Here is a 19,526-nt window from a genome sequence, read left to right on the forward strand (position 1 = left end):
GGGCGTGATCAGCCAATGGGGGCGTGTCTTAAGGGACGGTGGGCGGGGCTTGCCCTGGCGGTGCAGGCGCTGTAGGGAGGACGGGGTGGGCGGGGCGCGTGCGCAGTGCCCAAACTACGCATGCGGAGGGCGCGCAGACAGTGAGCGGTGCGCAGGTTGCGTACGCGGAGGGCGGGGGCGCATGCGCAGTGCTCAAACTACGCATGCGGAGGGCGCGCATACGGTGGACGATACGCATGCAGCGTGGGGCCATTGCGTCCGCGGCGGGCTTTGCGCATGCGCACTGCGGAGGGCTCGCCTACAGTGAGCAGCGCGCAGATTGCGTACGCGGCGGGCGCTGCGCGCAGGCAGTGGGCGGGGCGCGTGCGCAGATTGCGTGCGCGGCGGGCGTTGCGCATGCGCAGTGCTGAGCGCGCGCGCCGCCGCCGCTCCCGCCCGGCTCTGAGGGGACGCCGCCATTTTGTGAGGCCGCCGCGCCGAGCGCCCGCTCCCTTCGCCCTTCTCCTCCCCTTTCCCCGCCGCCGCCATGCGTCCCGGCATCAAACTCTTCGTGGGCAACGTCCCCGAGGAGGCGACGGCGGAGGAGCTGAGCGAACTGTTCGCCGGCGCCGCCGGGCCGGTGCTGGGTATCGCCCTCATGAAACAGTTCGCTTTCGTCCACCTGCGGGACGAGGCGGCGGCGGCCCGAGCCATCAGCCAGCTCAACGGCCACCAGCTGCACGGCCGCCGCATCGTGGTGGAGCCCTCCCGGCCTCGGCCCACCAACACCTGCAAGATTTTCGTCGGGAACGTCTCGGCCGCCTGTACCAGCGGCGAGCTGCGGTCGCTTTTCCAGCAGTACGGCACCGTGGTCGAATGCGACGTGGTGAAAGGTACCGGACCCGCCGCCCGACAAACCCGCTCGCCTCCCACCCCACCCCCGTTAACCCCCACCGGGGCCGGGCTCGGTCCGGCCCTTCGCTCCCCTCCGTCCTCGGACCCGTGTTCCGTCCGGCTGCCGGCGGCTTCTCCCCTTCCACGACCCTCATCGAGCCCCGGCCCGATCTGGCGGCGCACACGGAGCAGGTTTTGCCCCCCAGAAAGTGCGGATTCCACCCGCTCTCCCCCCCCGAAAAACCTTCCCTTTTCACGGCTCCTCCGCCTTCACGTTGTTTCAGGTCGCAGGACGCGGTTTCCCAACGCAACCCCTCAGAAATCGCCCCAAAACCCACGCTTAAAAATTTCTGGCGATTTTGGGGGGGTGTCCCCAAGAGGGGTGGGGGGTTCAATGTCCCCGAGGAGGTTTTTTCTCCCAAAAAACCTTCCCCCCCTTTCACAGCTCCTCCGCCTTCACGTTGTTTGAGGTCGCAGTTTCCCAACGCGATCCTTCAGAAATCGCCCCAAAACCCACACTTAAAAGTTTCTGGCGATTTTCGGGAGGTCCCCAAGAGGGGTGGGGGAGCAGGACATCCCCGAGGAAGTGTTTTCCCCAAAAAAACCTTCCCCCCCTTTCACAGCTCCTCCGCCTTCACGTTGTTTCAGGTTGCAGGATGCAGTTTCCCAACGCAACCCCTCAGAAATCGCGCCAAACCCTTCGCTTAAAATTTTCTGGCGATTTTGGGGGGTGTTCCCAAGAGAGGTGGGGGGTGTAACGTCCCCGAGCAGGTTTTCCCCCCCAAAAAAAAAACTTTCCCCCCGTTTCACAGCTCATCCACCTTCATATTTCAGGTCGCAGGACACAGTTTCCCAATGCAGCCCTTCAGAAATCACCCGAAAATCACACTTAAAAGTTTCTGGCGATTTTGGGGGGGTGTGCCAAAGCGGGGGTGGGGGGTGTGTTCAACGTCCCCGAGAAGGCTTTTTCCCCAAAAAACCTTCCCCCACCTTTCACAGCTCCTCCGCCTTCATGTTTCAGGTTGCAGGACGCAGTTTCCCAACGCAGACCTTCAGAACTTGCCCCAAAATCACACTTAAAAGTTTCTGGCGATTTTGGGGGGGGTGTCCCCAAGAGGGGTGGGGGGTGCAACGTCCCCGAGCAGCTTTCCCCCCCCACCCCCCAAAACCTTCCCTTTTCACGGCTCCTCCGCCTTCATGTTGTTTCAGGTCACAGGACGCAGTTTCCCAACGCAGCCCTTCAGAAATTGCCCCAAAATCACACTTAAGAGTTTCTGGCGATTTTGGGGGGGTCCCCAAGAGGGGTGGGAGGTGGATGGGGGGGTAGGGGGGGCAGATGTCCCCTCCTTGGGCTGCCGGAGCAGGATACGTGGATGTGGGGTGGACACATGGGGACACTGAGGCACCGGGATGGGGTTCGCTCGGTGCCGGTAACGGTGGTCCCAGCTCGGTGACTGCAGGGGGGACGACGAGAGGAGCCCGTCCCGGACCCGTCGTGCCGTGGGGTGGGGGGGTTTGTGGGGTGGGGGGAGCTGTGCCCGGGGGAGGGTGACCCGCTCCCCGCCTTGCTCTCCAGCTCCTTTCCGACGCTTCTCCGCTTCGGTGCCGCCTCCGTGCTCGCCCGGCTCCTCGCCTCAGCCCGGGGCTCGGCTGGGGCCGCAGGTTTCTTCTTTCTCTTCCTCTCCTTCTTCCCTCCCCTTCTCCCTCCTCTTCCTCCTCCCCCCTTCTCCCTCCTGTTCCTTCTCCCCCCTCCTCTTCCTTTCCCTTTTTCTTCCTTGCCCCCCCTTCTTCCTCTTCTCGCCCCTTTTTCCTTCTCTCCCCCTCTTCCTCCTCCTCTCCTTTTCCCCTCCCCCCATTCTCCATCCTCCTCCTCTCCCCTTCCCTCCTCTACCTTCTCTCTGCCCCTTCCTCTTCCTCCTCCCCCTTCCTTCCTTCTCCCTCCTCTTCCCCCCCACATTCTCCTTCCTTTTCCTTCTCCCCATTCTCCCCCTTCCTTCCCCCCTTTTCCCTCATCTGCTTTCTCCCTGCCCCCCATTCTCCCTCCTCTTCCTTCTCTCCCCCTCTTCCTCCTCTCCGTCCTCTTCCTTCCCTCCCCCCCATTCTCCCTCCTCTTCCTTCTCTTCTCCCCCCTTCCTCCTCCTCTACCTTCTTTCTCCCTTTTCCTTCTCCCCCTCTTCTTCCTCCTCTTCCTTTCCTCCTCCCCATTTTTCCTTCTTTCCCTCCCCTCGTCCTCTACCTTCTCTCCCCCTCTTCCTTTTCCTTCCCTTCTTCCTCCTCTCCTTCTCTCCCCCCATTCTCCCTCCTCTTCTCTCTTCCTCCTCCTCCTCTTCCTTCCTCCCCTCTCTCTCTCCCCCCCTCCCGCTGGCTCTCCCCGCCCTCGGTACGACTGGGTGTCTCTGGGCACCGGCTCTCTCTGGCTTTGCTCCGCTCACCGGTGGGATGCCCCAGCTCAGTCCACGCCGCCCCCCGCAGGGCTCTTCATCCCCCCCCCCGCCGGTGCCGGAGTTGCCGGGGCGGGAGGCGACTGTGCCACAAGCTCCCCTGGCGCAGGGAGAGGCGACCATGGTGGGCACGGGCAAAGGGAGCAAGAAAAATCTGGGGAAAACAGAGCAAAAACGCCGTGAGGGGGTGTTCCTGAGCCGGGGGATGCCGGGTGGGTGGCCAGGCTCGTTAAGCTCCGGCCAAATTAATTGTGGGGCGGAAGCAAACGAAGGTGGTTGTGTCTCTTCACTGCCGGAGCGGGGCTGGCAGAGCCTGTCCCGTGCCAGGCCTCACACCGTCGCGCTGCCGGCAAGGCTCGTTAACCGCTCGCTCCTGTAACGAATTTGTCTTTTCTCCCCCCACTGATAACCCTCTGTCTGCTGCTTTATCAGACTATGCATTTGTTCACATGGAGAACGAAGCAGATGCAAAAGTTGCCATCGAAAACCTTAACGGGAAGGAGGTGAAGGGGCGCAGAGTGAACGTGGAGCTCTCCACCAACGTCCAGAAGAAGGGCGCGGGCCAGGCCCTGCCGCCCGCCCTCGGCCTCGACAAGACCAAACGCATCGGCCTGGAATACCGGGAGAAGTTCCAGCCCAAGATCGAGGGCTTCAACCAGCAGTGCCGGGCGGCCGACGCCGCCTTTCCCTCGGGCTACGCCGCCGCCTCCTCCCTGTACGATTACCAGCAGCGTTTCGGCACCGCCGGCGGCACTGCCGGCAAATACGACGCCTTTGAGGCGCAAGCCAGGCCCGCTTCCCCCTCCTACTTCGGGAGGGACCGCAGCCCCCTCCGGCGTTCCCCGAGCCGCGCCGGCTATGCAGCGGTGACGCTCCCCATGACGGCGCAGCCGGCGGCGTACCGTGCCCAGCCCTCCGCCTCGCTGGGGGCCAGCTACCGTGCCCAGCCCTCTGCCTCCCTCGGCGTTGCCTATCGCCCGCAGCCCACCACTGGCCAGGCCGCCTCATACCGTGCCCAGCCCTCTGCCTCGCTGGGGGCCACCTACCGCTCCCAGCCCTCCGTTTCCCTCGGGGCCGCCGGCGCCCAGCCCGCCGCCAACTCCCTCAGCGCCTACGGCACCCAAAACGCCGCATCCTACGGCGCCCAGCCGGCCGCTTCCCAGCTTTCCGGCTACGGCGTCCAGTCCGCCGCGCTGGCCTCTTCCTATGGGGCGCAGGCCGCCTCTGGCTATTCCGCCTCCTACGGCGCCCAGGCCGCCGCCGCTTACGGCGCCCAGGCCGCCACTGGCCCCGCCGCCTCCTACAGCGCCCAAACGGTGGCCACGCATGTGGCTTACGGTGCCCAGGCCACCGGCTACGGCGCCCAGCCCGTAGATGGCCACGCTGCCGCCTCCTACGGCGCCCAGCCCGGTGCCGCGCTCTCCGCTTCCTACGGCGCCCAAGCCGTGGCCGTTCACGCCACCACCTACAGTGCCCAGGTGGTGGCCGGTCACACCGCCGCCTACCAGCCCGTAGCCGGCCACTCAGCCACCTACGGTGCCCAACCGGCGGCTGCTCTCTCTGCCACCTACGGCGCCCAGCCTGCCGCCGCCGGCCATTCTGCTTCCTACGGCGCCCAGCCCGCCGCCAACTTGCCCGCTTCCTACGGTAGCCAGTCCGCCGCCGCCCTCTCGGCTACCTACGGTGCCCAGGCGGCTTCTTCGCTAGCCGCCTCCTATGGCAACCAGGCAGCCGCCGCGGCCTCCTACAAGGCGCAGGCCTCCGCCCCGCTGACCGCTGCTTACCGGGCCCAGGCCTCCGGCTCGATGGCGGCATCCTACCCAGCGCAACAGGCCTCCACCGCGTCGCTGGCGGCCGCTTACCGAGCCCAACCGGCCAGCGGCTACGACGGGCCAAGCCAACTGGGCCAACAGGCGGCTTCCTACCTGGGCCTGTCGCAGGCTGCCGCCGCTGCCGTCGCACCGCCGTATGAGCGCACCCGCCTCTCGCCGCCACGCAGCGCCGCCTACGACGACCCGTACAAAAAATCATCTGCTTTGGCAAAAAGGTACGGCGCCGGGACGGACAGACGGACATGCGACTCACTCCGCGCCGCGCCGGTGGCCGCCGGGGCTTTGTTTTGGCTCCGGCGCGGCTCGGTAACTCCGGACTCAGGGCTTGGTCTCGGCTCGGTGATGCCGGACTCGGGGCTTGGTTTTGCTGGATTCGGGACTTAGTTTTGGCTCCGGCACAGCTCGGCAATGCCGGACTCGGGGCTTGGTCTTGGCTCAGAAATGCCGGATTCGGGGCTTAGTTTCGTCTCGGTCTCGGCTTGGCAGTGCCGGACTCGGGGATCAGTCTGGGCTCAGTAACGCCAGACTTAGGGCTTGGTCTGGGCTCGGTAACGCCAGACTTGGGGCTTAATCTCGGCCCTGGCACAGCTCGGTAATGCCGCACTCGGGGCTCAGTAACACCAGACCTGGAGCTCAGTCTTGGCTTGGTAACACCGGACTTGGGGCTTAGTTCCGATTCCGGCACGGCTCGGTAACACCGGACTTAGGGCTTAGTCTCGGCTTGGTAACACCGGGCTCGGGGTTCAGTCTTGGTTCAGTAATGCTGGACTTGGGGGTTGGTCTTGGCTCGGTAACGCCAGACTCAGGGCTCAGTCTTGGCGCGGTAACGCCGGCCGGATGCCACGTGCCGGCACTGCTCACCAACCGGGAGGGATGGAGGCTTTGGGGCGGGTGCCGAGCTGCGATTCCCCATCCTGCCAAGTCCGGCGGCGTCACGGTGCCGTGGTGCATCCCCCGGCGGGACGCGGTGGCCGCCGGCGGCGGATTTGGTGGTTGCCCAGCGGCAGATTCACCTCCTGTCTCTTCTCTCGCCCAGGTACGGCTCCGAGCGCCGTCTCTCCGACCTCTCTGATTACCGCCGCTTAACAGACTCGCCGCTTGCGTACCGTCGCTCGCCGACAAAGTCCCCGATGGATTACCGTCGCCTGCCAGAAGCCCACGCCGATTACGGCCGGTACTCGGGGGGCTACGGCGACTACCTGCCAGCCGCCCGCGTCCACTCGGGCTACCAGCGCCGCCTCTGAGCCGGCCACCACCAGGGCTGGGGGAGGGGGGACGGGACGGTTTGACCACTTGCGTCGCCCACCACCGCGCCCGGCGCGGTGAATCCTCCAGCCGTCGCCGACGGTTATTTTTTTAGCTGCTTTTTCTTTTATTCTTTCTTTTTTTTGGAGTTTTTAGAAGGAGCCGCGGTTACGGGGAGGGGGGGAAACGAGTGATGGGCGCGCGGTTCACCGGCCCCTGTCGCCGTAGCGTCGTGGCACCGTCTCTCTTGCGGCCGCCAGCATTGCCGGTGCTCGGTACAACCCGAGCCGAGCCTGCGCTCTTTTTTCTACCAACGTTTTTGGGGTTGTTTTTTTCCCCGTTTTGGGTTGGTTTCCCCCCGTTTTCCGGCGTCAGGGAGCAGCGAGGTTTTGTACGACTGTAAATAAATGCTGGGCTCTTCACCGTTTCCCAACCGTCTCCCGTCTGGTTCTTTGCCAGCCCGGCACCACCGAAGCCGCGACTTCATTTTGGGGTGGAAAAAAAACAATTTTGAGAGGAGAAACCGTGTGTGTGTGTGTGTGAGATCAGGGTGGCTTTGTTTTGGGGTGAAAAAAGCCAATTTTGAGAGGAGAAACCACGTGTGTGATTGGTGTTTGCAGAACCGGACGCCATTAAAGTTGCCCAAAGCGCTTCCTGTCCCGTCGTCTCTCCCGCAACGTAACTGATTAACGCCGCCTCATTAACCGCCACGCTAATTAGCCGGGCTGAAGGTCTAATGTTTCTCCCCCCTCGTTTTCCAGGGCAGGCGCCGGGGGACGCGCACCCTCGGGGGGCTGGGACCGTCCCTGAGCCCACCCCGGTGACGGAGGAGCCCGCGGTGACCCGCACGGAGGCAATTAGCAGCCTGATGAGCTGGAGGCAATTAGCGGAGGCGGAGTCGCCCGTTGACGAGGAGCTGGAGGCTCCGGCTGCCAGATCGGGGCCCGGATGGCGACCAAGGCACGGTCCTGGGGCCTAATGGTGTTAATTAAGGAGCACCGAGAGGCAGGAGGGGAGCAGCGCAGGCCCTTTGGGGACTAACGAGCCAGTTTGGGGACTAATGAGCCAGCCCTGGGCAGGTTAATTAGCAGAGGGTTTCAAAGGGGCCGCCCCTGAGGAAGAACCCCAGGGAAGGTGGGGGGCAGTTAACACCTGGCTTCCCTCGTTAGCCATGGCCCTTTTGGGGGGTGCAGGGGGCCACTTTTGGGGTGAAAAGGGCCCTTTTTGGGGGCACTGCCACCCCCCCACGCTCACGTGCCCCTTCGTTTGCAGCGCGGATCCGGCCGGCGGCGCGGCAGCAGGCAGGGCAGTGACAGGGCAGCGGCGGCACCGGTGAGTCCAGGAGTTTTGGAGTCGAGGGAGTGGAAAAATTAATTATTTTAAGGATAATTAAGTCCAGAGAAATAAGCGGTGCCGGAGCCAGCGGGATTTGTTAAAAATTTTGAGTTTATTTTACCGGAAAAGTGGGACTGGGGGGAGAAGGGGAGGGGGTCACGCACTAAACGCGCCGGGCCTGGAGTCAGCGACCTGGTTTGGGGTTAAAAAAAAAGCTACGAGTGAATTACTCACCCTCTCTAAAAAAAACAACACCAAACCTCAAAAATAATACGAAATAAAAGGATCGGCGCTGGGAAAGCAAAGCGAAGCTGGCGCTGCGGCTACGGGTACGGCTACGGCTACGTTCGCTCACGACCTGAGCCTAGACCAGCTAGGGGGGGACGATGGGGGCCCCAAAACTACCTGAAAAAGCCAAATCCTGCCATTCTGAGAACAAAAAGCTGAAGGATGGGGATTTGGGAGCGGGGGGGAGGGGAGGAGGGGATTTTGAGCCCGGGCTGGGGAGAAGCCGAGCGTCCGTTAGGAACCGGCTCGTTAGCGGAGCGCAGCCCGTGCCGCGCGGCGCCGAATTCGGTGAGCGACGGGAACCCGACGTCCAGCCGCAAATATCTTACCTGAAAAGAGAAAAGCAAGAGTTTGGCGCAAAAGCGAAACGTCCCGCCGTCGCCGCCGGCACAACCAGCACCGGGCTGGGGAACCGGGCCCAGCCCCGGCGCCCGCAGGAGCCCATGGCAACCAGAATCCTGAGGTGGTGGCCACGGCGGGGGGCTCTGTGGCCACCCCGTGCCGGGGCCGGTGGCGGCTTTTACCAGGCAGAGCCACCCCCGAACGGGAGGTACTCCCGGCAGCCGCGGCACACGGGGCTCTGCGGTGATGGGATGGCTGCGGTAATTAAAAGCAGCGGTAATTAAAAGCCTGCCCCGAAGGAGAGCGACCCACCGGCACCAGCATCCAGTGCCACAGTGCCAGGACGACACGAGGGCTCGGTGCTGGCTGCGGTAATTAAAAGCAGCGGTAATTAATTGCTCGCCCCAAAGGAGATCGACTCGCCAGCACTGACTGCGATGGTGCCGGGACAGCACCAGCCGTGGTAATTAAAAGCAGCGGTAATTAAGAGCTCACCCTGAAGGAGAGCGACCCGCTGGCACCAGCACCGATCGTGCATGCCCGGACAGCACCAACCATGGTAATTAAAAGCAGCGGTAATTAATTGCTCGTCCCAAAGGAGAGCGACCCACCAGCACCAACTGCGATGGTGCCGGGACAGCACCAGCCGTGGTAATTAAAAGCAGCGTTAATTAAGAGCTCACCCTGAAGGAGAGTGACCCGCTGGCACCCACACCGACCGTGCCAGTGCCGGGATGGCACAAGGGCTTGGCCCTGGCTGTAGTAATTAAAAGCAGCGGTAATTAAATGCTCCCCCCAAAGGAGAACGACCCACCGGCACGGATCGGGACGGTGGTGGACGACGGCACAAGGGCTCGGCCCCGGCTGCGGTAATTAAAAGCAGCGGTAATTAAAAGCTCAGCCCGAAGGAGAGCAAACCACCAGCACCAATCGCCGCGGCACGTCCTCGCCGTGCCAGCACCCGGGCTTTAACGCCGGCGGCTTCACCGCGACCCTTCCTCCCGGCGAGACGCCAGCGCGGCACAACCAGGGGCTTGGGAAAAGAAACCCCTCCCACCAACACGGATCCTGCCGGCAACGCCGGATCTGCTGCCAACGCTCACCTCCGGCTCAAAATGCCGAGTACCGCGCCCGGTCCGCGTACGGGTCCCGCCCGAACCGCTGCATGTCGTAGAGGGACGCCCGGGCCACCGAGGAGACCGGCGACAGTTGCCCCCGCTCGTACGTGTAGGCCTCTCCGACGGTGGTGGCCGCGGCGGCCGTGCGGCGCAGGGGGCTTCTATCCCGGGTGTAATAGGTGGAGGAGGCGGCCGCCGCGGCGGCGGTGGCGGCAGCGGCGACGGCGGCCGCCGCGCCGGGGGTCGGCAGCAGAGCTCTATCGTACGCGTCTAAGGTGGTGGGGATGCGACTGGCCATGGCTGTGGTGGCGGCCATGGCCGAGGACTGGACCTGGGAGTACTGGGCGTACTGGGAGTACTGGGCCATGGTCTGCTCCGCGTAGGCGTCGTACGCGGAGGCCGTGGCGTAGGAGCGGACGCGGTAGCGCTTGTAGTAGTCGGCCATCCCGCCGTAGGCCTCATCGTAATAGACCGTCTCCCCATAGCCCGCGGTGTAGGGGGTGCGCACGGCTCCGTACTGCTCGTTATAGGCCTCGGCAAAGTCCGCCACTTGCCCCGGGCGATCTACCGGGCACTCTTTAGACCAGTGCCCTTCCTTCCCGCAGCGGTAGCAGCCGCTCTTGTCTCCCATCCCGGGCGCCGTCCGCAGCCGGCTGGTGGACAACTGCACGCGCATCCGCTTGCCTTGAGGAAGAGAGACGCGAGAGGGAGCCCGTCAGTGACGCCGCCGCGCCCACGGCGTGGCCACCACCGCCGGGACCGGCTAGGACCCCCTCCCCGCGGCCGCGCGGCCTCCGACGGCGCCGGGACCCCGGCCGGCGGCCACCCGACTTACCAGGACGGTGCCGCCGGCAACGCCCAGCGCTACCTGTGCCGGCCTGGACGCCGGCAGCCCAGGCCACCGGCACCTACACCGGCGACCGGTAGCCCCGGCCAGCGGCTGGCGACACCGCTGGCCCCGGTTCTCAACGGCAAGCTTCCCGCCGGAAAACACTGCTGCCGCAGCGGTGGCGGCAGAGAGGGATGCGACGCCGGATTAACCGCCCGCGGCAAGCCAAGCGCAGCTCCGGATGCGCCGTCCCGCTTGGAGGAAGAGTTTTGGGGGAAACGCCGGGAATGGGGGCGGTGGGGTTTGCCGAAACCCCAGCGGGAAACCGGGAAGGGCTTTGGGGTGAAGCACCGGATGATCCGGCACCGATTCCGGATGGGGCGAGAGGGGGAAAATGCCGAGGCTCGGCCGCGAGCTGGAATCCGCGGCGATGAGAGGGAAAAGCGCCCGCGCCGCGTTCTCGTCCGGGAAAGCGGCACGTCGAGAGAGCCCGAGCGAGCAACGCCGCGTGCCGCCGGCAGCAGGGACACAGCCGGCGCGGGATCGGGCGCCTCCGCTCACCCTCTTACCAGGCAGGAGGCAGCCTGGCTTCACGCCGCGCCGGCGGCAGCCCGGCAGCGGCTTTCGGCACAAGAGTTGGGACTTCGCCGTCGGGATCCTCCTGCGGGGGCGGCCGTTGCTGGGTTAAGTCAGAGATGGATCAGTCCCGTCCTCCCCCAGCCCCAAAATGCCCCCTCTCTCTCTGCCCTTGTGCCGGGAACCGGCAAAACGGGCTCACCGGAAAGCGGCCACACCGGCACGGCACCGGTTGGGCTGGAATGGTAAAAAACCCAACCAAAATGGCACCGGTTGGGCTGGAATGGTAAAAAACCCAACCAAAATGGCACCGGTTGGGCTGGAATGGTAAAAAACCCAACCAAAATGGCACCGGTTGGGCTGGAATGGTAAAAAACCCAACCAAAATGGCACCGGTTGGGCTGGAATGGTAAAAAACGCAACTAAAATGACACCAGTTGGGCTGGAATGGTAAAAACCCAACCAAAATGGCACCGGTTGGGCTGGAATGGTAAAAAAAAACAACCCCAAGGGCACTGGTTGAGCTGGAATGGGAAAAAAGTCAACTAAAATGACACCAGTTGAGCTGGAATGGTAGAAAACCCAACCACAATGGCACTGGTTGGGTTGGAACAGTAAAAAAAACCAGCCAAAGTGGCACCAGTTGAACTGGAATGGTAAAAAAACCCAACCAGAACAGCACCGGTTGGGCTGGAATGGTACAAAACCCAACGGCAGCGGCACTGCTTGAACTGGAATGGTAAAAAACCCAGCACAAAACCCCTTTTTGAACTGAATTCCAGCGCGGGGGGAGCCAGGTGGTGCCGCAGAGGCGAGCGCGGTGCCGGGGCCGTCACCGTCAGGACGCCGCCGGCCTCGCTGAAGATCCCCCAACCTGCGCAACCCAAGCTGGAAAGGACCGGAAAAGATCTAATTGGAATATCGGGAAAACCCCCCGACCCCAATCCAGTCATCCGCCCCCAGCCCCGGCCTTCCCGGCGCGGATCACCTTGAAACTCGGTGTTGTCCAGCCCGCGGATGGCCTCCACCGCGTCCTCCGCCCTCTCCATGTGAACGAAGGCGTAATCCTTCACGATGTCGCATTCGATGACGGGCCCGTACTCCTCGAATTTGGCCCGCAGCTCCAGGTTGGTGCAAGCCGGGCTGATGTTGCCCACGTGGAGCTTGGTGGAAGCCTTGCTCTTGTTCTTGCTGGCCTCCACGTTGATGCAGACGCCGTGCAGCTTGTGGTGGTGCAGGTTGCGGATGGCGTCCTCGGCCGCCGTCTTGTCCTCGATGTGCACGAAGCCGTAGTTCTTGATGATGTCGCACTCCAGCACCTTCCCGTACTGCTCGAAGAGGGACCGGATCTCCTGCTCCGTCGCCTCCCGCGGCAGGTTCCCGATGAACAGCTTCACCATCTCGCCCAGCCTGCGACGAGGACGGGGCGGGGGGACGGGACGACACAGCGTTTCAGCCAAGAGACCCCCCCCCCAATACGTCCCCCGTTGGCTTCCCGGCGAGGAGGACCCGCAGCCGCGTCCCCTGCCCGGTAAAGGCCGCGAGAAGCCGCCCCCCTCCCACCCACCCACCCTCCCTCCGGGGGGCAACAGCGGGGTTGAGCTGGGGGGGGGGGGTCACCTGGCCCCCCAGGGGCACCCCATAGCTGGGACGTCTCCCATCGGGGAGACACCCCCCCCCCAACCCTGGGCCCTGGGTCTGCTCAAAGGGAGCCAGAGACCCTTCACCCCCCCCCCAGACTCCAGACCCACAACCCCAAATCCCCCCCCAAAACTCTGCCCCCCCCCCCCCCCCCAGGGCTGGGCCCCTAAACACCCCAAATCCCCATGAAATGCCCCAAAACTCTCTGTCCCTCCCAGGGCCGGGCCTCTAAACACCTCAAAATCCCCACGAAATGCCCCAAAACTCTGCCTGCCCCCCCCCAAACCCCCCAAATCTGTCCCCCCCCACCCCGGGTTGTCCCCTAAAATACCCCAAATCACCCCAAACCTCTGTCATCCCCCCCCCAGGGCCGTGCCCCTAAAGATCCCAAATCCCCATGAAACACCCCAAAACCCTGCCTGCCCCCCCCAGCAGAGCTGTGCCCCCAACCCCCCCAAAACACCCCAAATCTGTGTGCGTCCCCCCGGGCTGTGCCCCAAAATGCCCTAAATGACCCCAAACCTCTGTCGTCCCCCCCCCAGGGCCGTGCCCCTAAAGACCCCAAATCCCCATGAAACACCCCAAAACCCTGCCTGTCCCCCCCAGCAGAGCTGTGCCCCCCCAAAAAACACCCCAAATCCCCCCAAAACACCCCAAATCTGTGTCGTTCGCCCCCCCCCCGGCTTATGCCCTTAAAGACCCCAAATCCCCCCGAAACACCCCAAAACCCTGCGCCCCCCCCGCCCGGGCTGTGCCTCTAAAGATCCAAAACACCCCAAATCTCTGCCCCCCCCGGGCCGTGCCCCTAAAGACGCCAAATCCGCACAAACCACCCCAAAACCCTGCCTGCCCCCCCCCCAGCAGAGCTGTGCCCCCAAAACACCCCAAATCTCCCCCAAATCCCCCAAAACTCTGTCGTCGTCCCCCAGGGCCGTGTCCCTAAAGACCCCAAATCCCCCCAAAACACCCCAAAACCCTGCCTGCCCCCCCAGCTGGCCCCAAATCCCGCCCCCCCCCGGCCTGTGTGTCCTCCCCCGACCCCCCCGGCAGGGCCGTGTCCCCAAACACCCCACAACCCGACGAAACCTCCCAAAACACCCCAAAAATCCTGTCCCCCCCCCCCCATTTCCTCCTCCGGCTATTTCCTGCCCCCCCCCCACCCCCCCCGCGGCCTCAGCGGGGCCAGGCCTGGGCCTATGCCCCCCCCCAGCCCTCCATACCTGCCCCCCCTCCCCATTTAACCCCCCTTCTCCCCATCGATCCCCCCCCCCCCCCCGTATCGATTCCCCCCATCGATTTTGCGCCCCCCCCCCTCACCTGCGCCCCGTCGGCCGCGCGGTCCTCACAAAATGGCGACCGCGCTTCACCGGCCCGGACCCCCCGCCTCCCGCCTTCCCATTGGGCAGCGGCGCTGTCCGTCAACCCCTTCCCCCTCTCCCGCCTTCCGATTGGCCGGTGGCGCTGTCCGTCAAAGCCGTCCCCCCGCCATCGCCGCCGCCGGCAGAAAGGGAGGGAACGCCCCCACGGAGGCGGAGCAGCCAATGACAGAAGGGGAGTGGGCGGGGCGAGCGGGGAAAGGCGGGACGGTCCATTGAGAGCTCCGTGGGGAGGGGCGGGGCCGGCGCGTCCATTGAGGGTTTTGCTCGGGGCGGGCGGGGGGCTCGCAGGGAACTGGTGGGCCGTACTGGGAGCACTGGGGTGATACAGGGCACCCGAACCGACCTGTTGCCGGCCCCATCCCCATCCCATCCCCATCCCACCCTCATCCCATCCCTGTCCCATCCCATTCCATCCGATCCACATCCCATCCCCGTCCCCATTCCTTCTAATCCCATCCCCATTCCCACCCCATCCCCATCCCATCCTCATTCCCATCCCATACCCCTCCCATCCCTATCCCCATCCCATCCTCATTCCCATCCCATACCCCTCCCATCCTTATCCCCATCCCATCCTCATCCCCATCCCATACCCCTCCCATCCTATCCCCATCCCTATCCCATCCTTATCCCCTCCCCATCCTTATCCCCATCCCATCCTCATCCCCATCCCATACCCCTCCCATCCTATCCCCATCCCTATCCCATCCTTATCCCCTCCCCATCCTTATCCCCATCCCATCCTCATCCCCATCCCATACCCCTCCCATCCTATCCCCATCCCTATCCCATCCTTATCCCCTCCCCATCCCATTCCATCCTATCCACATCCCATCCCATCCCCATCCCCATTCCTTCTAATCCCATCCCCATCCCCACCCCATCCCCATCCCTACCTTCATTCCCATCCCATCCCCATTCCGTTCCATCCCATACCCCTCCCATCCCTATCCCCATCCCATCCTCATCCCCATCCCATACCCCTCCCATCCTATCCCCATCCCTATCCCATCCTTATCCCCTCCCCATCCCATTCCATCCTATCCTCATCCTCATCCTCATTCCCATCCCATCCTCATCCCATTCCCATCCCCATCTCCGTCCTATCCCATCCCCATCTCCAACCCATCCCAGTTCCTCCCATTCCCCCCGACCCCCCCAGCACACTGGGACCCGCCGCTCTCTACACTCTTTATTGGGGCTGCGCGGGGACATCACCGGGACGCGGGGGGACACGGGGACCCCGGGGCGGGAAGGCACGACGGCGTGGGGGGGTCCGGGCCCCCCACTGCCCCCCCCCGTGCTGCCCCCGCCGCGTCCCTCCATCAGCTCCGCCGGACCCCCCCAATTCCTCGGACACCCCCCCCTTTCTCAGGGCACCCCCTTTTGTGGGGACCCCTCCCGTTTGTGGGGAACCCCCCGTTTCTGGCCCCCCCACCCCGTTTCTGGGGGACCCACCCAGTTCATGGGGACCCCCACCCGTTATGGGGGCCCCCCCCGTTTCTGGAGGACCTCCCCCGTTTTTGAGGGACCCCTCCGCGTTTATGGCGACCCCCACCGATTTTGGGGGGCCCCCCCGTTTCTGGGGGCCCCCCCGTCTCTACTTGTTCTTCTTGAAGAAGCTGAAGCGTTTCTCCCGCTCCTTCTCCTTCCCTTCGCGGGGGCGGGAGCCGGGGGCCCCCTCGGCGGGGGGGGGCACGGGGGGCATGCTCATGGCCCGGGTCATGCCCTTGCCCCCCCCACCTCCCGGGACCCCTCCCGCGCCCTCCCGCGGCCCCGCCGGCACCGGGGTGGCCGCCGCCTGAATCACCCGCAGCCAAGTGCTCATCTCCGCCTGCCGGAGCGGGGGGGGGGGCGGTCAGCGGGGGGTGGGGGGCGGGGGGTGGCGTAAGAGGGAGTGGGAGGGGGTGGGGGGGGCGTAAGAGGGTCTGGAGTGGACGAGGCGGGGCTGGAGTTGGTGTAAGTGGGGGTCTGGAATGGGCCGGGGGGGCATGGGGACGCTGGAGTGGGTGTGAGAGGGCATGAATGGGCGTGGGGGGGTCTGGAGTGGGTGTGAGAGGGCATGAATGGGCGTGGGGGGTGTGTGGGAGTGTCTGGAGTGGGTGGGAGTGGGTGTGAGAGGGCATGAATGGGCGTGGGGGGGCGTGGGAGAGTGGAGTGGGTGTGAGTGGGCATGGGGGGGCATGGGGGTGTGTGTGAATGGGTGTGAATGGAAGTGAGAGGGCATGAATGGGCGTGGGAGCCTCTGGAGTGTGCGTGAATGGGTGTGAGAGGGCGTGAATGGGCGTGGGAGGGCATGAATGGGCGTGGGAGAGTCTGGAATGGGTGTGAGTGGGCACGGGGAGAGCGTGAAGGAGTGGGAGGGGGAGTGAGAGGGCATGAATGGGCGGGGGGGGGTGTGGGAGCATCTGGAGTGGGTGTGAATGGGTGTGGGTGAGGGGGCGTGAATGGGCATGAATGGGCGGGGGGGGGAGGGGCGTGTTCCCGTGGCCACCTGGGCCCCAGTGGGGCCGCACGTGCGTTGGGGTTTACACGGCCGCACACGCGTGTGGGTGCGTGTTCCCGCGGGCGGGTGCGTGTTCCCGCGGGCGGGTGCCCCCCCCCCGGTGTCTCACCTCGTCCTTGGCCTGGAACAGATACTCCTTCCCGTCACTCAGCCTGGGGACGGGGACACGGCTCAGACCCGTGTCCCCCCCGTCTCACCCCCCGTGTCCCCCCATGTCCCTCATGTGTCCCCCCCATGTACTCCGTGTGTCCTCCATGTCCCTGTCCCCCCCCATGACCCACCGGTGTCCCCCAAGTGTCTCCCCCATGTCCCCCCCATGTTCCCCACAACCCCCCTGTGTGTGCCCCCCCGTGCCCATCATGTCCCCTGCCCATGTGCCCCCCATATCCCCACCCGTGCCCCCCAGTGTCTCCCCCCCATGTCCCCCCCGACCCCCCCGTGTGTCCCCCATGTATGTCCTCCCCCATGCCCCCCCTGTCCCCCATGTATGTCCCCTCCCCGCGCCCCCCCCGCCCCTACCCCAGCTTGAAGACGTGTTTGCGCTTCTTGTAGTGCAGGGCGGGGTGGCAGCGGGCCCCGCGCAGGGGGGCGGGGGGCTCCCCATGGTAGGGGGGGGCCCCTGCCCCCGCGCTCTTGGCGTCCTTGTAGAAGCTGAGGCTGCCCCCCCGCAGCACCACGTACACACTCTGCCACGACCTGGGGGAGGGGGGACACGGGGTGAGGTGGGGACGTGGCTCTGTAGGGGGGGGAAAACGGCTCCCGGGGGGGGTACATGGATCTGGGGGGGGGCACAGCTCCATATGAGGGGACACGGCTCCGGGGGGGGGACACGGTACCAAGGTGGGGGGGGTACATGGATCTGGGAGGGGCACAGCTCCAGGGGGGACACACATGGCTCTGCAGGGGGGGGACGCGGCTTCGTGGGGGGGGCCAAGGCAGTGGGGGGGGGATGAGGTGCCGGGGGGGGCACAACACGGCTTTGTACGGGGGGGGGGGGGACGACACACAGCTTGGGGGGGGACATGGCTCCGGGGGGGGGGACACAGTGTGGGGAGGGGACACACGGCTCCGGGGGGGGACCCACATGGAGTGGGGGCGGTGCCCATTTAAGGGCGGGGCCTGAAGGAAGGGGGCGTGGCCGTTGGGGTGGGGCGTGGTCGGGGGCGTGGCCTGTGTGGGCGTGTCCCTGTGGGCGGGGCGAGGGCAGTATCCCGTGGGGGACGTGGCCCTTATAGGTGTGCCCAAGGGGGCGTGGTCTGGGTGTGTCCGATGGGGCACGGCCTATGTGGGTGTGGCTGGGGTGTGGCCTTTATGGGTGTGTCTCGGGGGTGTGGCCTGTGTGGGTGTGTCCAAGGAGGCGTGGCCTGTGCGGGTGTGTCCCTGCGGGCGGGGTCAGGGCGGTGTCCCATGGGGGTGTGGCCTTTATGGGTGTGTCCCGGGAGGCGGGGCCTATATGAGTGTGTCCAAGGGGGTGTGTGGCCTGTGTGGGTGTGGCCGATGGGTGTGGCCGTGGGGGCGTGTCCTCACCTGTTGGGGGCCTTCTTGCCCTGGGCCTCCATCTCGTGCTTGCGGCACAGCCCCCCCTCCAGGCTTTCGGGGGGGGCGGGGGGGCCGCGGGGGGGGGGCAGCGTGGCCGCGTGGGCGGGGTCAGGGGGCGGCCCCCCCCCTCCTCCTCCTCCTCCTCCTCCCGGCCCCCCCCGCGGGGACCCCCCTGGGCTGCGCTGTGCCCCATTGCTCAGCCCCGCCGGCACCTGTTGGGGGGGGACACAGGGGTTTTGGGGGGGGGACGGACACAGAGGTGGGGAGGGGGTGTCACCATCCCCCCCGCCCCGTCCCCTTGCCCGGGGCGGGGGGTCCCCAAATTTGGGGGGGTCGGAGGTGTCACCTGGGCGTTGGCGCTGTCGGGGCCGATGCCGTTGATGGCCGGGGGCTCGGGGGGGCGGCTCTGCAGGGGGGGGGCCCTGGGGGGGGGGACAAGGTCACACACCTGTGTGTGTGTCCCCCGGGTGCCCCCCTTGTCATCCCCCCCCGCCGCGTCCCCTCTTTCCCCCCATGTCCCCTGTGCCACCGCCCAAATTCCCACTGTCGTCCCCCCCGCTGCGTCCCCCATGGCCCCTCCCCGCTTTACCCCCCGTCCCCAATGTCCCCCAGGTGCCCCCCCGTGTCCCCCCAGACCCCCCCCGACTGGAATGTCCCCCTCGTGTCCACCCCTGTGCCCCCCCCTCAAACCCTCCCAGACCTCCATGTCCCACCCCGTGTCCCCCCAGACCCCCCCCAACTGGAATGTCCCCCTCGTGTCCCACCCCCCGGCCCCCCCAGACCTCTATGTCCCCCCCTGTGTGTCCCCAGACCCCCCCAGACTGGAATGTACCCCCCCGTCCTCCCCCCCAGACCCTCCCAAGCCCCCCCCAGACCTGAATGTCACCACCAGACCCCCATGTCCCCTCCCCTCCGCTCCCCGACCTGTGCCCCCCCCTCACCTCTGCGTCTCCCCCCCCCTCCCGCTGCCATTCTGGCTCTCGGGGGGCAGCGGCGTGGGGGGGCCTCCCCCGGGCTGGGCCTGGGCGGTGGGGGGGGGCGTGGGGGGACGCCTCTTCCTCACCTCCTCCTCCTCCCGCCGGCGCCGCTCCTTCTCCTCCAGCTGGGGGCGGGGGGGGCACAGGGTGGGTCACAAGTGAACTGAGTGCGCCTGGGGCTCAGCACGGGGGGGGTGGGGTGGTGTCACACGTGCACTGAGTGCGACAGGGCTCGGCATCGGGGGGGTCACACGTGCACTGAGTGCGCCGGGGCTCAGCAGCGGGACACAGGGGGGGCCAATCCATGCACCGAGCGTGCCAGGCCTCAGCGGGCGGCGTGCGCCCCCCCCCCCCCTCACCGTGGTGAGCCTCTCCAGGGCGGCGAATCGCTCCTCCCAGGCGGCGGCCGCCTTCTGGAAGCCCTGGTGGCGCTTGATGAGATTCTCCACCTCGGCCACGCTGCTGCCCAGCTCCGCCGAGCGCACCAGCGGCTCCTGGCTGGAGAGCCAGGCCTCCGCCATGCTGGCGTCCCGCCCGAACATCAGCACCTCCAGCACTGCCGGGGGGGGGACGGGACAATGGGGACCCAACGGGGACACAATGGG

At 65.8% G+C, this 19,526-nt stretch overlaps 3 protein-coding genes across 7 annotated transcripts in view; 1 reads left to right on the forward strand and 2 right to left on the reverse strand.

Moving 5' to 3' along the window:
* The first annotated feature begins 8 nt into the window (after positions 1–8).
* On the forward strand, positions 9–7,967 carry RBM14 (RNA binding motif protein 14). Of its 3 annotated transcripts, none has more exons than XM_074567980.1 (3): positions 9–872; positions 7,153–7,351; positions 7,664–7,967. In XM_074567980.1, exons 1-3 carry the CDS (start codon positions 527–529, stop codon positions 7,725–7,727), a joined length of 609 nt encoding a protein of 202 aa, XP_074424081.1. In that variant the 5' UTR covers positions 9–526; the 3' UTR covers positions 7,728–7,967. The 3 variants fall into 3 exon arrangements, with proteins under 3 accessions (XP_074424081.1, XP_074424080.1, XP_074424082.1); XM_074567979.1 differs by lacking the exons at positions 7,153–7,351; positions 7,664–7,967 and adding exons at positions 3,747–5,361; positions 6,183–6,820; XM_074567981.1 differs by lacking the exons at positions 7,153–7,351; positions 7,664–7,967 and adding an exon at positions 6,183–6,820.
* Positions 7,820–13,911, reverse strand: LOC141735336 (RNA-binding protein 4-like). 3 transcript variants are annotated; one of them, XR_012584691.1, is made up of 5 exons: positions 13,838–13,897; positions 11,868–12,289; positions 10,873–10,964; positions 9,460–10,158; positions 7,820–8,343 (listed from the first exon to the last, which is right to left on the reverse strand). XR_012584691.1 is itself a non-coding variant. In XM_074567982.1 (4 exons), the coding sequence occupies exons 2-3, from the start codon at positions 12,277–12,279 to the stop codon at positions 9,467–9,469; spliced, it is 1,104 nt and encodes a 367-aa protein (XP_074424083.1). In that variant the 5' UTR covers positions 12,280–12,289; positions 13,838–13,911; the 3' UTR covers positions 7,820–8,343; positions 9,460–9,466. The 3 variants fall into 3 exon arrangements, 1 of the variants encoding a protein (XP_074424083.1); XR_012584690.1 differs by having other exon boundaries at positions 10,873–10,982; XM_074567982.1 differs by lacking the exon at positions 10,873–10,964 and having other exon boundaries at positions 13,838–13,911.
* Positions 13,912–15,253: 1,342 nt separating this feature from the next.
* Positions 15,254–19,526, reverse strand: part of SPTBN2 (spectrin beta, non-erythrocytic 2) — a 32,294-nt gene continuing 28,021 nt past the window's right edge. Inside the window, exons 30-36 of the mRNA XM_074568041.1 lie at positions 19,281–19,477; positions 18,886–19,046; positions 18,291–18,366; positions 17,933–18,156; positions 16,925–17,101; positions 16,515–16,557; positions 15,254–15,733 (exon numbers count right to left, since the gene is read on the reverse strand). Coding sequence (XP_074424142.1) covers positions 15,500–15,733; positions 16,515–16,557; positions 16,925–17,101; positions 17,933–18,156; positions 18,291–18,366; positions 18,886–19,046; positions 19,281–19,477 — 1,112 coding nt within the window. The 3' untranslated portion in view covers positions 15,254–15,499. The remainder of the gene's footprint in view (positions 15,734–16,514; positions 16,558–16,924; positions 17,102–17,932; positions 18,157–18,290; positions 18,367–18,885; positions 19,047–19,280; positions 19,478–19,526) is intronic.

This window comes from Larus michahellis, chromosome 31 (genome assembly GCF_964199755.1).
Source record: "Larus michahellis chromosome 31, bLarMic1.1, whole genome shotgun sequence".
NCBI lineage: Eukaryota > Metazoa > Chordata > Aves > Charadriiformes > Laridae > Larus > Larus michahellis.